Consider the following 12,541-nt stretch of genomic DNA (forward strand, 5'->3'; position numbering starts at 1 on the left):
GAATTTGCTTAAACATTAAGTGAAAGGCGAAGTTTCACAGATGAAATCAGCAACTGAGGCAAGCACCCGGGGTATGATATTACAGTACGTTGCAATGATACAAGTTGATTTTCATGAATTAGTCCTCATTTCTATCTGTCGATAACGACACAGCTGATGCCTTTCTCTTGAATGTGGCAAACAAACATGATGTTGACGCCAATGATTTTATGCAGCGTGTTTTCCAAGAAACGATAACATGGCCTCGACGCTCTTGGGGAAACCAGGGTTGAAATACTGCGCCAGGTGCTCCCCATCCAGAACACAAATCTCCTTGGGACACTGCAGCTTGTCATACCACCCTCGAGTAAATTCTAGCGGTCCGCAGACTACATCATTCGTCGCCATGACCCACAACACCGGCGCCTGAATGGCAGCAAACCAGTCTGTCGGTCGAGTATTGAAATCCTCCCAGAAACTGGCCAAGGTCAGCCGACCGGTAAAGGACGTGTTTCCGCCCTGCTTCGCCAATGTTTGCGCAACGACGGACCAGTCACGCACATAGTCGCCTGAAAGCACCGAGCCCCCAACGCCGGCAGCTTGATCATCAGTCAGCGGCCAAAATGGTATGGACTCTGCGTCGCTGAGCTTCCCTTGATAGCGATGGCGTTGTGCGGCTTTCCAGGTTTCTTCGCCCCAGCGGCTCTTGTCCCAGGCGCCGTCAATACAGGGCAGGAACATTATGATGCCGGCAATGCGCTTATCTAGGGCAGCTGCACTAAGAAGGAGAAACAAGTTAGCCCATACAGATGCGGAAGAAGAGAAAGGGAGGAGTGAAGGGAAACAACTCACATGGCAATCAGCCCTCCCGAATGGGCCACCCCCCATCCAAAGACTCTGTCCGAGTTGACCTCGGGAAGACTGCACACATATGTCACAGCATCGATAAAGTCCTCGGCCTGGAGCACCCAGTTGAAGTGATTCCGCGGTAGACCATCCGAGTCTCCGAAGCATCGGTTGTCGTAGGTGAGGACGTGATAGCCCGCCTGTAGAAAATGGCGGAACCAGTTTTCGAGATACTGTTCCTTTACCAGCCCGATCCCGTGGGTGAAGATGACAATGGGTGCTTGCTTTGGCGCGTTTGTGCCATGGTACAAGTTTCCTCTCAAAGTTGTTGAGTCGTACGTGCTGAACTCGACACGCTTGTACGGGAGGACCGAGTCGTAGGGTCTTAGCTGAGCAGAAGGACCAGCCATTTGTGATGTATGCTGACCAAAAAACGGAGTAATGTAGAAGCTTCCGTTGGGGTATACAGAAAAGCAATACGTAGATGATGTGCTTAATCAGGCGGTTGTGATTTCTCGAGGTAAGCAGGTCGCTTTGGACGATACGCGGTGATCAGGTATATATTATCATGAAGCTCCCTTATAATATCCATTTTGAGGACATATTCCACCAGGCGCTGGTTATTAATCAGAAGTCGTCAGAACTCCTGGTCCGCCATGTAGGTGCTGGAAAACGGATTGAGGAACCATCGCTAGATCAAAAGTATGAGCAGAAATCTTGACCAATTGCATTTGCGATAAAAGGTCTACGTTGGCCATCATGCAAAGTTTCCAAGTTGATGTCAAGGGCGTAAAGTGACATCAAACAGGTGATTACGGATGCGCTAATGTAGGCCTACAATACTGATCAGAGCCTATGGAAGTGTTCAGTGCAGGTGGGGTGAGTCAATAGCGGGTTGATCCGCTAGCTCGTCAGTTCGTAATCAATCTCAGGAAGTCAAACGTGTCTAACCAATCATTCCAACGATGAAGATTGAGTGTCTTGATTATATGGGTCGATTATTTAGGCAGTCTCGTCTCCAGACTTGTTGACATGTCATAGTCTCTAACATATGAGGGGGTTACGGCAATAGCATATATATGCTGGTGCCACGGTTAGATCTGCGATGGTTCTTCTGCCAAATGATCTGCAATCGTCCTGCCTGTATACTCGCTCCTGGGCGGCCATATCTTGCTCAATGCAATATACAAAGCCGAACTGCTCAGGAATGCATAAAAGTACCCAAGAGCATACAGATTGGACGCACCCGCCGAGACGTTCAAGCCCGATGTCACGGCTTTGGCGAAACCCGGCAGCAATGGTGCAAAGCCCACGACAAAGGCCACAACAGATCGCCAGTTGGTTCCCCACTTCTCATACGAATACATGCCGTGTGGCTGGTACATTTCGACGACATTTGCGCGCTGCTTGTTGACAATCCAGTAGTCGGAGATTAGGATGCCAGCCATGGGCGCCAGCCAGATTGAGTAGCCGTCCATGAATGTCAGCAGGGACTCGGCGGATGCGAGAATCTCCCACGGGCACATTGCCCAGGCTCCGAGAACCGCGCAGACATATTGTGCCCTGCGGATGTTGAGGTATCTCGGGAAAAGAGTCGAGAGATCGACAGCGACAGAGATGGAGTTGGCACTAATGTTAATTCCAATACTGGCAATCAAGAAGCCCAGGGCGATAAAGAAGGCCGCAGCGCGTCCTCCGGGCGACGTCCAGTTGTCAATAATCAGCATGGGATCCCAAAGCACCTCGTCGTAGATAATCCTCGAGCCATTCGCACCAATGATGCCAAATAGCATCATGACGATAAAGGCCACTGGTATGATGAATAGTTGAATGTACGGGCTGTTTGGCTTCTTGGAATACCTGGCAAAGTCATTCATGTTGACACCGAGGGTGGCAAAGTTGCCAATCATGGCGTTGACGCCAGACATGAATGCCCAGCCCAGCGATGATCCCGAGTATGAGTTGCCGTAGGTGAAGACTTGGTCGCCGCCGCCTGTGCTGTGAATCACCCATCCGAGAATGGCAAAACCGGCAATCGGTGTGACGATGGCTTTAAAGGTAAAGAACCAATGCAGTTGGTGCGCTGGAATCCAGTGGAACGGAAGAACCAGGATGAAGTAAATGAAGTAGCAAATCATGAAGCCGGTATCAATGTTGGCTGACTCGGGCAGGTGATTTGGCACATTTCTGAAATTTGGTGCCCAGGCGTATATAATGCTGCGAATACACTCTGCGCCAGTATATGTTCCAATGCCGTACCAAAAGATGCTCACAATGACTCGAAAGACGATCATCACATATGAGAAGTAGAAGCCGAAAGCCGATCGCGCCTGGACGGTGAAGGGAATGTGTAATCGAGCGCCTGTTTTTCTACAGTCAGACTGGAGAGGCGCCTCATCTTATCGATTGCACTCACCAATAACGCCATTGTAAGTAACCACCAATGCAGTGACAAAATTACCAATCACAACGGCCACGAGTGCCAGTTTCCAGGAGAGGCCAATCGCGACAAGCGACGCACCAATTCTCCAGTTTGAAATGGCAAAGGCATCGGAAATCCAATACGTGACAAAGTTATACTGATGCTCGGATTAGTCCCGGCCTCTGACTGATGAAATGTCGAGGGTGCAATTACCGTATGCCAGGTCTGCATCTCTGGCGGGACTGGGTCGAGGTCCTTGTTGCTCCATGATGTCCCCGGCGGAGCATAGCTGCTCTCTTCCACCTCGAGGGTCGCATGGCTCTTGATTCTGGACCATAATCCGCCCTGGTGCGGCTTCTCCACCGATCCCGCGACGGCGACGGGGTGAGCGTCGCTAGTAGGATAACCGGAGTCCTTCTCCATTTTCGAAACTCGACCTACACGCTTTTTGTTATGCAGTATGGGGTAGAAACAAAGCCGTCAAGTACGTAAAGGAAACACAAAAGAATGGATCCATGGCTATTTAATAGTTATTTCGACCTGCAGGCATCGAACTGCATCCCTGCGAAATTGCTTTTCTTTTCTTTGCTTGGACCGCGCTGACATATGCGAGGGTGGCAAGGGTAGTATTGATAAGAGGCTCCCCACTTGATCTTGAATGGGAATGATACCCTCAATCCTCGCAATCGGTATCCAATGATGAGTCTGGTAATTGTTCTACGTACTTACTTCGAAGCGTCCCAAGAGACTTCAGTGCCTGAATATCATTCCAGCTAAAGACTAAATTAAATAGCAATAGTCGCCTGATAAGGACAAAGGCTTGTTGGTATCATGCCATTGTGCGATACCCTTGCCGGAGGTAACCGGATAACCCAAAAGAGTATTTGCTATTCCTGAGGGTGTTGAGTAGCAGTGAATGCTTTAGCGGAGCTGACCGATGCACTTATCATTCGCCAAGTGATTATTGATAGGCGTCGTCTCGTCCGTATGTTGGGCAACACAATGTGGCGCTCGCTACTAGGTCGCATGGCCGGTAAGTGCTTCCGATACCACGGGACCTATGCTGCCTCTCTGCCGCCGGCATTGCATAGCGCGGATAGCGCCATTCCACCCATGTTTGTAGGGATATGGAACCACGACCTGTCAGTCAAAAGTCAATATACCGAATTGTCTGCATTCACTGCAGAATATCATGTGCATGTAGTGCATCTCGAGTCCAAAAAAGATGTCAACATTTTCGACAGAGTCCAATGCCACTGGATCGCATTTGGCAATTACTGCTGAAGAACTGTTCCAGCTCCGGCATGTTGCTAGAGGTACTGCGCCGCCAGACTTGATCATTCAACATGGCATTATCCTGTCAGTTCACACAGGCGAACTTCTCGAAAGAGACGTGATCATCAAGGGGCGCCACATTGCTGCTGTCACACCATGGGATTACTTTCAACGATCCCGATATCCTGATGACGCCAGCATTGAAATCATCAACGCCAAGGGCAAGTTTGTCAGCCCGGGCTTCATCGACACGCACATTCATATCGAGTACACAAAGCTGATTCCTGGCGAATTGGCAAGATTGAGTGTTGCACGGGGCACGACGACTGTCCTGGCTGACGCCAATTGCATTGCAAACGTATGTTCCAAAATTACTGCATATTTGTGCAACAGCTTTCTAAAAATGATCAGGTTCTTGGCGGTAAAGGCATGGATTTTATGGGTAAGAGGACCAACTCGTTATTGTTCTAGCCAATCATCTCATGCTCTGCTTTTTAGGAACAACCACCACGCCACTGCGGATATTCCGCCAGGTATCCCACAAGGTCCCCATGAGCGGTCCCGAGATTGAACTCGGCGGTACCTCGCTCGCCACGGAAGAGATATGCGACCGGGTATCGCGGTGCCAAGCCGCAACGCTCGGCGAGTCGAACCCGTTCTCGCTTGACATGGCGTCGGCCGAAAAGCAGGCTGCCGCGCTGCGTGCCGGTAAGAGAATTACTGGTCATTCGGCTCTTTTGGTGAATGAACCACTTTGGGCGTATTGTGCTGTAAGTTTCTGGTGTTGTGATATGTTCCGAAGGCCTCCTTTTTGTTTTACTTCTCCGAACAGCGGTTGCAACAAGTATTAGCAATCTCACAAAGTGACTATGTAAACTAAATACGGAGACTTCTGCTAATATACTACACCTATTACTAGGGCGGAATTGGTGATGATCATAATGCTCACAGGCCTGAAGACGTAATAGAGCGCCTACGTCTGGGAATGATGCTCACGGTCATGTCTGGGAGCATGAACTCCAACATTGAGCCTGTTTTCAGTAACTTTGAGCTGTACAAAGACGGCCTCAGGTACATCAGCTTCTGCGCCGACGACAAGTACTGTGAAGACTTTGATAAGACGGGCCACATTGATCTTCACGTCCGTAGAGCTATCGAATTGGGCGTGCCCATGATGGAAGCTTACAAAATGGCCACCATTAATGCAGCTTCGTATTATCGACTTGATCATTTAATTGGCAGTATTACACCTGGAAAACTGGCTGACCTGCTCATCTTGGATAATCTGGAGAGTGCGCTGTAAGTTGTTACGTGGTTCAAACTGCGCATCTCGTATACTGATACTACACAATAGCCCTGCCATTGTCATTGGCAATGGCTCGATTGTTGCCTCTGACAACAAGGCTCTGTTTACCAACACTGACACAATCCCCGAGTTTACCCTCAACACAATTCATATCAACGACCACCATCTCAAACCCTCATCGTATCATCTTTTTGCGCCGCCATCATCATCTGGAGAGCCATCTGAGGAAGCATGGGTGCAGTGCGTGGAAATGTACGACGGCTATTTCAAGCGAGCTTTCCACGCTCAACTTCCCATTGATCCAACCCCTCCTCACAATATCCTCTGTGATACAGAGAACGATATACTAAAAGTGGTCATTGTCGATCGCCATCACGCAACTGTCAACCGGGGCATTGCTTTCGTGCGCGGCTTTGGCTTGAAACGAGGGGCCATCGCAACCACTACCAACTGCGAGAACCAGAACCTCGTGGTCATTGGCGTGGATGACGAGTCCATTGCAGCGGCTGTGCAAGCAATCAAGGAACTGGGCGGCGGCATGCTAGCAGTAAGCGGCAAGGGTGAAGAAGTGTTGGGATCTGTCAAGTTGGATGTTGCAGGATGCATGTCCTCTGCACCGTGGGAAGAAGTCAGAGACAAGAGTCTGGCGCTGGACATGATCGTCAGGACGGAGCTGGGCTGCACGATGGAGCAGAATCCGTTCCTGATTGCCAGCTTTGTGGGCTTGGTCGCAGTACCCGACTTGGGCTTGACAGAGCTTGGTCTCGTGGTGGGTGGTGGTGAGGCTTTGATGAACCCAGTGTTGACTACGGAAGCGGCAGATGTTGACAAACTTGAGTCTACCTCGCAGGCAATAAGAGTATGTTGTAGATGTCCAAGCCATATACATTAATTGTTTTCAATGAATGCATTATATTTATGTATTCGACATGAGATAATATCGTTCAGCTGACATGATAGTCTCTGAGATTCCAAGTATTAGAATAGGTGTCGCTCAGGTTCCCCCAGAAGGCCAAGTCCTAGTCAACAGTCCCCAATACATGGTTGTGCCCTTTCGCGAGATTCGACTCCGTCAAACGCGCTCAAACTTCAGTATGGAAGTTAGATCGTGTAGCCCGGATTCATCTTACCTACATGTGGAAAGATTTGAACCCAATTTCGAAGTAATGAAACTCCAAAAGTCCATGTTATTCCTACATGCTTCCGTCAGAGGCGTTCGCTGGCCCTCTTCCACAGCTTTTGAACAAGTATGGTAGCCCTGTTTGTCCTCTTTGAGTTCCTTGCGAAGTCATCCTAGCGTGGGTAGTGAAAATTGGGCATCAGGTCAGCTCAATGATATGACGAAGTAGCCTTGACAGTGAAGACCTGATTGGTGAAGGTCGATCTCGGTTATTATCAAAGGTGTAGTTCCAGCGTCACAAGGTTGTGTAGTCCTTCGCGCTCCTATCATTTCGCTTCAACACAGGATGTTTGGCATGTTGAATGGTGTTTCTTTTGATGTATGGTCCTGCCGTATCGCTCTTCAACCCGATGCCGAAGCCTTCTCCGGCTTTTGTTTGACGGGCAGATTCAGGTTCAGTGGTGCCGGCTGCGTACTCTTGATGCCGCACTGGACTTCGATGCTTCGAATGACGCCCCCTACCGGGCGGAGTTCCTCCATGAAGACTGCAAGATTCGTAAAGCTCTTGCATCCAGGCTCGGCAAATACTCTAGCCTGACATCCATCTTCCACTACAAAGACACTGTTAGCCATTTTCACGTAGACTATATACAAGTTTATGCGCCACTTTTTCTAAGCCTTTGCTCCGTAAAACCCCTTAACTAAGCACGAGTAGATATTCTTTCTTGTTGTGAGGGAATCTAGTAATGTCCGCAAAAGTCTCAAGGACTGTCACTTACTGTTTGCCATAAAGGTCCCACACTCGGCCTGCGCGGCTCTCGTGACATTATAACACGTCGGCCCCGTCGGCGTTGCAATACCTGCACCCTTGGGAACATTCAATTGAAAGACCGGTGTACCGCGACATTCCTTTGGTCCTGGCGAGGAGCTGTAGAGCAGAGCGGTAATCGGTAGTATCGGTTTGGCTGGCATGGCCTGCGGCGTGGGCTGGATCGCCGGCCGCGACGAGGGCAGAGTCGCGTTGATGACGGGGACGATGGTTTCGACCATTGCTTCCTCGCCAATCTTGGAAACATCTTCCTGTGCTACGGCGCCATCGACCATGAGGGCCGCTTGCTGGTCGCTGAGTCGACGCCGCTGTGCCTCGCCGGGGAGGGCACATGCGGCGATGAGCAATGCTACGATGGGCGACGGAAAACGCATCGCGTCTGCTTTGGTGGAATTATCCTAGGCAGAGTATTCTGGGGAATCAATCATGCTCTGCTTTGTCTTTTTGAAATCTGGGGTTGTTGGATTTTTATATGCCGTCTCATGATACGCCAAGATGGCGACTCCGCATGCTTGGCGTTTCATACCGAACAACCCTGAGCATCTGAGCTCTACGCAAGGAGCGATGGATTGTGTGAAGTTTTTAGAGTTGCAGCCAGCGAATGAAATAAAAAGTTCATATCGATGCGTCCTACCACTTCTTCAATAATCTTATTGTGTCTTGTTCGGCCATGGAAGACTTGTTGTATCAGTAGTTATTCACCTCCAACTTGCCAACTTTCAGCTATTCTGTCGCGACTTGCCCACGAGCCAACCGTGCGCGCCATGTCAAGCGGTGCTGACTTCCACATGTTGTGATTGGGGGATTGAATGGGCAGTCAAATAAAAGTCGAGTAATCTGTCATTGGTTCACTGGCGGGTTTACATTAGGTCTGGGGACAGGTACAATATTGTATCAGTAATAAGCCAGTTGAATCTGGGAGAAGGACAGAAGAGCCTATGGCGTCATGCGGTAAGAGCCAAGCCATGAGCTCCAAATCCTCAGTGCCGATATTACTGCCGGTCGCGTTTGGCTGCATTCATCCTCTACCTTGTAGTGTTTGATCAACCTGATGGCATTCTAGAACCTACACAAACACATGTATAAATAGTTCCAAGTCACAAGTATTTCTTCGTGTTTGCTCAAGTTAGCTCTTAGGTAAGGGGACAATGGAAAACATATTTGCCTTAGCATGAGTTTCCTTACTCGAAGCGGTCCATTATCTGCTGTTAGTCGAGCGACCTAGTGCGTCAGGGCCCTCAGGTTGTCAGGATTCAGGCCGATCTGGGGACCAGTGATGAACAAAGTGGTGCTAAAAGTGCCCCTCAATTCGGGAAATGCCGCCCCTCACTTGCCCCAGAGGCGCTGGCTGTTTGTTCGTCACACCCCTTTGCTTGTGACTGCTCAGCAGCTACGTAGGTAGCCTAATAATGGGACAACACGGAGAAAGCGCCGATGCGCTGCGCATTAACTGACACCAAACTACAATCGTCACTTGACATCGGGCCGCCATTGACGACCTCTCTTGCATCTCCTCCTTCGCCCTTCTTTGACTCGCCCTTGACTCACCCTTCTTGTCTTTTGTTCTTCTTCTCAACTCAGCTACAACCACAAATCACTAAACATCACAACGCTGCTCTCGTCCTGCGCAACCTACTGCGAAGACCGCCGAAAAAAAAAGTACCCTTGTTCCTGTACCCGCTCCCCCCAGCGGTGACCTCGATCCTTATCACCAACCGAGCCCCCCGATAAGCCGACTCTCCGACACAGGCCGTCAAGATGAGTAGCCCTCGCAGACGTATTGAGACTGATGTAAGTCCCTTCGCAAGAGATAGTCGGGTCAACATGCATGTTGCAAACGCCATACTAACCATGAGTTTTGCCTCCAGGTCATGAAGTAACCATGACCCTCTGCCAATGGCTTGGTGTACATTCGCTGACCCGATCTACAGGATGTACGGCGCAAACCCCCTCGACAACGACGATTATTGCCCCGGACCCTCTGGATGCTAATGCTATGTCGAAAATAGGCTCATGAGCGACTACGAGGTCACTCTGGTCAATGATAATAGTAACTTGGATCCTCCCTGTTTATGCGACGCCAGACCGCAGGCAGACTAACCTTTGTTACAGTGTAACACGCGACCACTCTTTTCTACCTCCGATAAACAAGCGCTTATAATGATGTAGGCAAGAGTTCTATGTGCGATTCAAGGGACCGTCTGAGAGTGCGTATTTCCTATCCGTCACTGACAACGCCAAGTCTTTCCGCTAATACGTGTGACAATAGCACCCTTCGAAGACGGAGTGTGGAAAGTCCACGTCGAGTTGCCCGACCAATACCCGTATAAGTCGCCCAGTATCGGCTTCGTCAACCGCATCTACCATCCCAACATCGATGAGCTGTGAGTGTTTTGGTCTCCCGAATGAAACACATAACAGCAGTTCAAGAGAAGGAACAGTCACTAAAAAGAGACGGTTTTCTTTTACAGGTCCGGCTCTGTCTGCCTGGATGTCATCAACCAGACCTGGTCTCCGATGTTCGATATGATCAATATTTTCGAGGTCTTTTTGCCCCAGCTTCTACGTTATCCCAACCCTGCGGATCCTCTGAACGGCGAGGCGGCGGCACTGCTCATGAGAGAACCAAAGAGCTACGATGCAAAAGTCAAGGGTACGCGGCCAATCGCACCGATACACGAAGTTTTGGAACAAACACGGCTGACAAGAATCGCAGAATATGTGACAAAATACGCCAGCAAGGACGCTGTTGATGAGGCCGGCGCCGAGAGCGAGGACGACGACGACATGTCTTCCGTGGCCAGTTTCGGGGATGAGGAAGAAGAGCCGCTCGGTCAGATGGACGATGTATGAACTGGCGGCCAGCCATAATGTTTTCTTGAGTTATCTGTTTCACACGACCACAAGTCAGGATCAAGGAGTCCCGGATTGGTATCATGGCTTGGGACAGGTTCATCCGTTTGGAGTTTGCATATAATTGATTTCTAGGGGTTTAAACCTGTCAGCGAGTCGCCATGTTGATATTTTTAGGTGGTCCTGGTGTTTTGCACGTCGACTGGCTTCTGAATCTTTTACTAAACAGTTGTCTCCATTCTCACACTCAGCAACATATGTTCTATTCAAAGTGATCAGTCGTGCCGAAATTACCCAACTACGGGGTACCCGGGTTGTTCAAGATACATTCGTCCGACTTCTTCTTTGGGGACGCTCTCTGAAAATGAACAGCCTTCATGCCAATGGGCTTCAACAATTCCAGTCTCTCAAGAATTGTGTTCATCTCTTCGTCATTTCTCCAACCACCGATCTCAACGACTTTGGGAGCTTGGTAACAAGGACCTCCAAAGTCTTTCTCGCACCATTCAGCGTTGACTGGGCCCTTGAAGCTATCTGTGAGGGTGTTGAGTACCCACTCGACCTTTCTACAGCATCCAAACCCGCAGGAGCACTCATCCAAGTCAATGTGTAACCTTTCCAGACTACGCATCTCCCGCATTGCGAGTATCTTTTGAGTCCACCTGTTCTGCAAGGAAACATTTCTACTGTTGTGCAGACGGCCTAGAAACTCCTGCACGGCCGGCGGCGGTATGTGGTCGAAAGCCCCTATAAACTGACCCTGGTTGTTCTTCATAGTGGGGATATAGGCGTCAAAAGTGTAGCTGACATCGCGCATTGAAAGTGTCAGCTCCTTTAGCTCTACGTCAAACTCGTTCTTTGGATCTTCGCCATTGAGGAACCGGGGCCATGAACAATCGCGGCCAGGAAGGATGAACCTGTTGTTCTGGAAGAAGACACGACTGGCCTCAAGATGGAATTGCCTGCTGACACCTCTCAAGGCGCCCGTGCAGGGAAGGAGAGGCAAATTGGAGCCCAACAATTGATTGTTCCAGAGATTCGGACATCGGTCGTGGATCCGAACCATTTGGTTGAAATCTTTCCCTCGCGCAACGCATATTCGCTCCCCGAATCGTTTGGCGTCAGTCACGACGAGGTGGCGATAGACCATATCGCGCAGCTCGCGCGGCAGGGACATGAAGCCGTGGAACTCGGTCACGCTCTTGCGAAGTTGTCGCAGGTGGTGTACAGGCTGTTCCATCTCGGTGGTATCCCGAACTTTGGCCAGTGAACCCGAACTCGGGCCCTCTTCCTGGCTTCGCCGTTGTTGCAGCCACTCTGCCGTGTCAAAGGGGCCATGGTAGTTCTTTACACGGCCGCGCCACTCCACCAGGCGCACGCTGGCAAAGTATTCAATGGCTCGCGATTGTAGTGTTGGATTGCGTGTGAACTATACGGTCAATTCTAATCAGTCGTCTGTTACAAGGATGAAGCGGAAATATAATGCATCCTTACAAGACACTCGGGGAGGCTTCCAATAATTTGGGTCTCCCATTCTTTTGCTTGCTCATATGATAGTTGAATGGCCATGATTACGATTGAAATCAAGAAGAATATTAGAATGTAGAAAAGGTTGAAGACAATTGGGTATTAATTGGTGAACTTCAAAACCAGAAGACTATAGATGAGTACGGATGTGATGAGAAGAGAAACAAAACGGTAATGGGATGCAAAAGAAGCGAAGAGCAAGTTCGAGGGCATCAGTTCGCGTTTCTCCCCCTCGGTATTTGTAGTGGCCCTGGGCGATCAATCCTCCACTTTGTCAAAGCAATCCGAAGGAGCAAATATATTTGGTTTTTGATTTGATTTACTTCATGTGAAGATTTCAGTGTTGCGAGAGATGGCTTCGGAGTCTTTGGCAAGCAATGAAGC

At 49.7% G+C, this 12,541-nt stretch overlaps 6 protein-coding genes across 6 annotated transcripts; 2 read left to right on the top strand and 4 right to left on the bottom strand.

Annotated features, from left to right (window-relative positions):
• Positions 1–207: 207 nt before the first annotated feature.
• Positions 208–1,235, bottom strand: PFICI_10616 (uncharacterized protein; the record flags this gene model as incomplete). The annotated part of the gene is made up of 2 exons (XM_007839197.1): positions 208–757; positions 832–1,235. 2 exons carry the CDS (start codon positions 1,233–1,235, stop codon positions 208–210), a joined length of 954 nt encoding a protein of 317 aa, XP_007837388.1.
• A 684-nt stretch (positions 1,236–1,919) lies between these two features.
• On the bottom strand, positions 1,920–3,670 carry PFICI_10617 (uncharacterized protein; the record flags this gene model as incomplete). The annotated part of the gene is made up of 3 exons (XM_007839198.1): positions 1,920–3,187; positions 3,242–3,404; positions 3,461–3,670. 3 exons carry the CDS (start codon positions 3,668–3,670, stop codon positions 1,920–1,922), a joined length of 1,641 nt encoding a protein of 546 aa, XP_007837389.1.
• Positions 3,671–4,472: 802 nt separating this feature from the next.
• PFICI_10618 (uncharacterized protein) lies at positions 4,473–6,851 on the top strand (the record flags this gene model as incomplete). The annotated part of the gene is made up of 6 exons (XM_007839199.1): positions 4,473–4,880; positions 4,934–4,964; positions 5,021–5,292; positions 5,442–5,821; positions 5,877–6,687; positions 6,816–6,851. The coding sequence occupies 6 exons, from the start codon at positions 4,473–4,475 to the stop codon at positions 6,849–6,851; spliced, it is 1,938 nt and encodes a 645-aa protein (XP_007837390.1).
• Positions 6,852–7,350: 499 nt separating this feature from the next.
• PFICI_10619 (uncharacterized protein) lies at positions 7,351–8,151 on the bottom strand (the record flags this gene model as incomplete). The annotated part of the gene is made up of 2 exons (XM_007839200.1): positions 7,351–7,559; positions 7,728–8,151. The coding sequence occupies 2 exons, from the start codon at positions 8,149–8,151 to the stop codon at positions 7,351–7,353; spliced, it is 633 nt and encodes a 210-aa protein (XP_007837391.1).
• Positions 8,152–10,182: 2,031 nt separating this feature from the next.
• Positions 10,183–10,630, top strand: PFICI_10620 (uncharacterized protein; the record flags this gene model as incomplete). The annotated part of the gene is made up of 3 exons (XM_007839201.1): positions 10,183–10,217; positions 10,249–10,430; positions 10,494–10,630. 3 exons carry the CDS (start codon positions 10,183–10,185, stop codon positions 10,628–10,630), a joined length of 354 nt encoding a protein of 117 aa, XP_007837392.1.
• Positions 10,631–10,928: 298 nt separating this feature from the next.
• PFICI_10621 (uncharacterized protein) lies at positions 10,929–12,199 on the bottom strand (the record flags this gene model as incomplete). The annotated part of the gene is made up of 2 exons (XM_007839202.1): positions 10,929–12,059; positions 12,125–12,199. 2 exons carry the CDS (start codon positions 12,197–12,199, stop codon positions 10,929–10,931), a joined length of 1,206 nt encoding a protein of 401 aa, XP_007837393.1.
• Positions 12,200–12,541: the final 342 nt, after the last annotated feature.

This window comes from Pestalotiopsis fici (assembly GCF_000516985.1).
Source record: "Pestalotiopsis fici W106-1 unplaced genomic scaffold PFICI_Scf_7, whole genome shotgun sequence".
NCBI classification, from domain to species: Eukaryota; Fungi; Ascomycota; class Sordariomycetes; order Amphisphaeriales; family Sporocadaceae; genus Pestalotiopsis; species Pestalotiopsis fici.